The following is a 1,162-nucleotide window of genomic DNA, read 5'->3' on the forward strand; positions in this document are numbered from 1 at the left end:
GATAGCATTAAAGGCTGCTCTTAAGCTATCGCCTTCAATGTCAGCATGGATGTTAAAATCTCCCACTTTTTGCGGATTGTTTCTACCATGTTCTCTGTTCTGCTGTTAGAGGAGGTGGTTGAACTTTCCTGCCCCCCCCCCGCATGTCCCTGCTTTGCCATGTCTTGTCTTTTCTGAGCTCTCTCTTCATATCACCCTAATTCAAACAATGGATCTGGTCATCTGGTCTCTCAATGCAGGGACAGAAGACAGGGAAAAGGGGACCCGTCCTGTCCTGCCAGGACATACTTCACGGGATACACCATGGACTCCTGGAAGGCTTGGAGGATGGGGTATTTTACAATGTCAGTGGAGGACGTAGAAGACGTATAGATATTTGGATTTATGATACTCAGACTTGTTCTGTTTGGATTTGGAGGATACCTGATGTTTCTTCAATTACAGAGGATGTCGGTGGAAATTTGGGCATCGATCAGGCTGCCGGCAGCAGTGGACACCCTCATAAAGGCTGTGAACGACCAGGAGCTGAGCCGTATGCTGGGTGCCACTGAACTCAGGCTGGAGTGGTTGAACTCAAAGGTGAGATGGGATAATATCCTGGATGTGCACGCTCGCTTCAAGGAAGAAAAGCCCAACTAATTTGGAATATTGAATTCACCATGTGGAGCCCAACGACAAAAACTTCAAGGCTGTTGGAAAATTCTGTGGAGCTTTCTGTCAAAAAAAAAGATTATTTTGGGTTTCAGCCCCACCCCCCACCCCCCCTTATCAAAACTCTCCTGAATGTTATGGCTGAAGGACCCAGAACTGCCCGCCCTAACTCCCTAAGCCAGCCTTAAACAGAAGGAATCCTGCTAGATGTTCCTATAGTTTATTCCAATTTGATTATGAAATCCTGAAGTGAGGTCAGAGTTTCTAAGAAGCCAGAGAACCTCGATCTGAGCGGTGAGCTGGTCGTAGTATTCCAGAGGATCCTGTTCCACAACCTCAGCTGGAGCTGTGGACTTCAACATCTGGGACAGAGGACGGTTGTTCAGGTTGAGCTGCAGAAACAAGGAGCAGAAAGAGTGAGAGGATGGATGGATGGCTGGATGGATGGATGGATGGATGGATGGATGGATGGATGGATGGATGGATGGATGATGGATGGATGGATGGATGG

General features: G+C 47.8%; 1 protein-coding gene across 1 annotated transcript in view; it reads right to left on the reverse strand.

Moving 5' to 3' along the window:
• itpr3 (inositol 1,4,5-trisphosphate receptor, type 3) overlaps nucleotides 1-1,162 on the reverse strand; it is a 75,904-nt gene that overhangs the window by 14,721 nt on the left and 60,021 nt on the right. Inside the window, exon 47 of the mRNA XM_015394543.1 lies at nucleotides 933-1,043. Within this exon, the coding sequence (XP_015250029.1) occupies nucleotides 933-1,043 (111 nt within the window). The remainder of the gene's footprint in view (nucleotides 1-932; nucleotides 1,044-1,162) is intronic.

The sequence above is a fragment of the Cyprinodon variegatus genome, unplaced genomic scaffold, assembly GCF_000732505.1.
Source record: "Cyprinodon variegatus isolate N-32 unplaced genomic scaffold, C_variegatus-1.0 Scaffold692, whole genome shotgun sequence".
Taxonomy (NCBI): domain Eukaryota; kingdom Metazoa; phylum Chordata; class Actinopteri; order Cyprinodontiformes; family Cyprinodontidae; genus Cyprinodon; species Cyprinodon variegatus.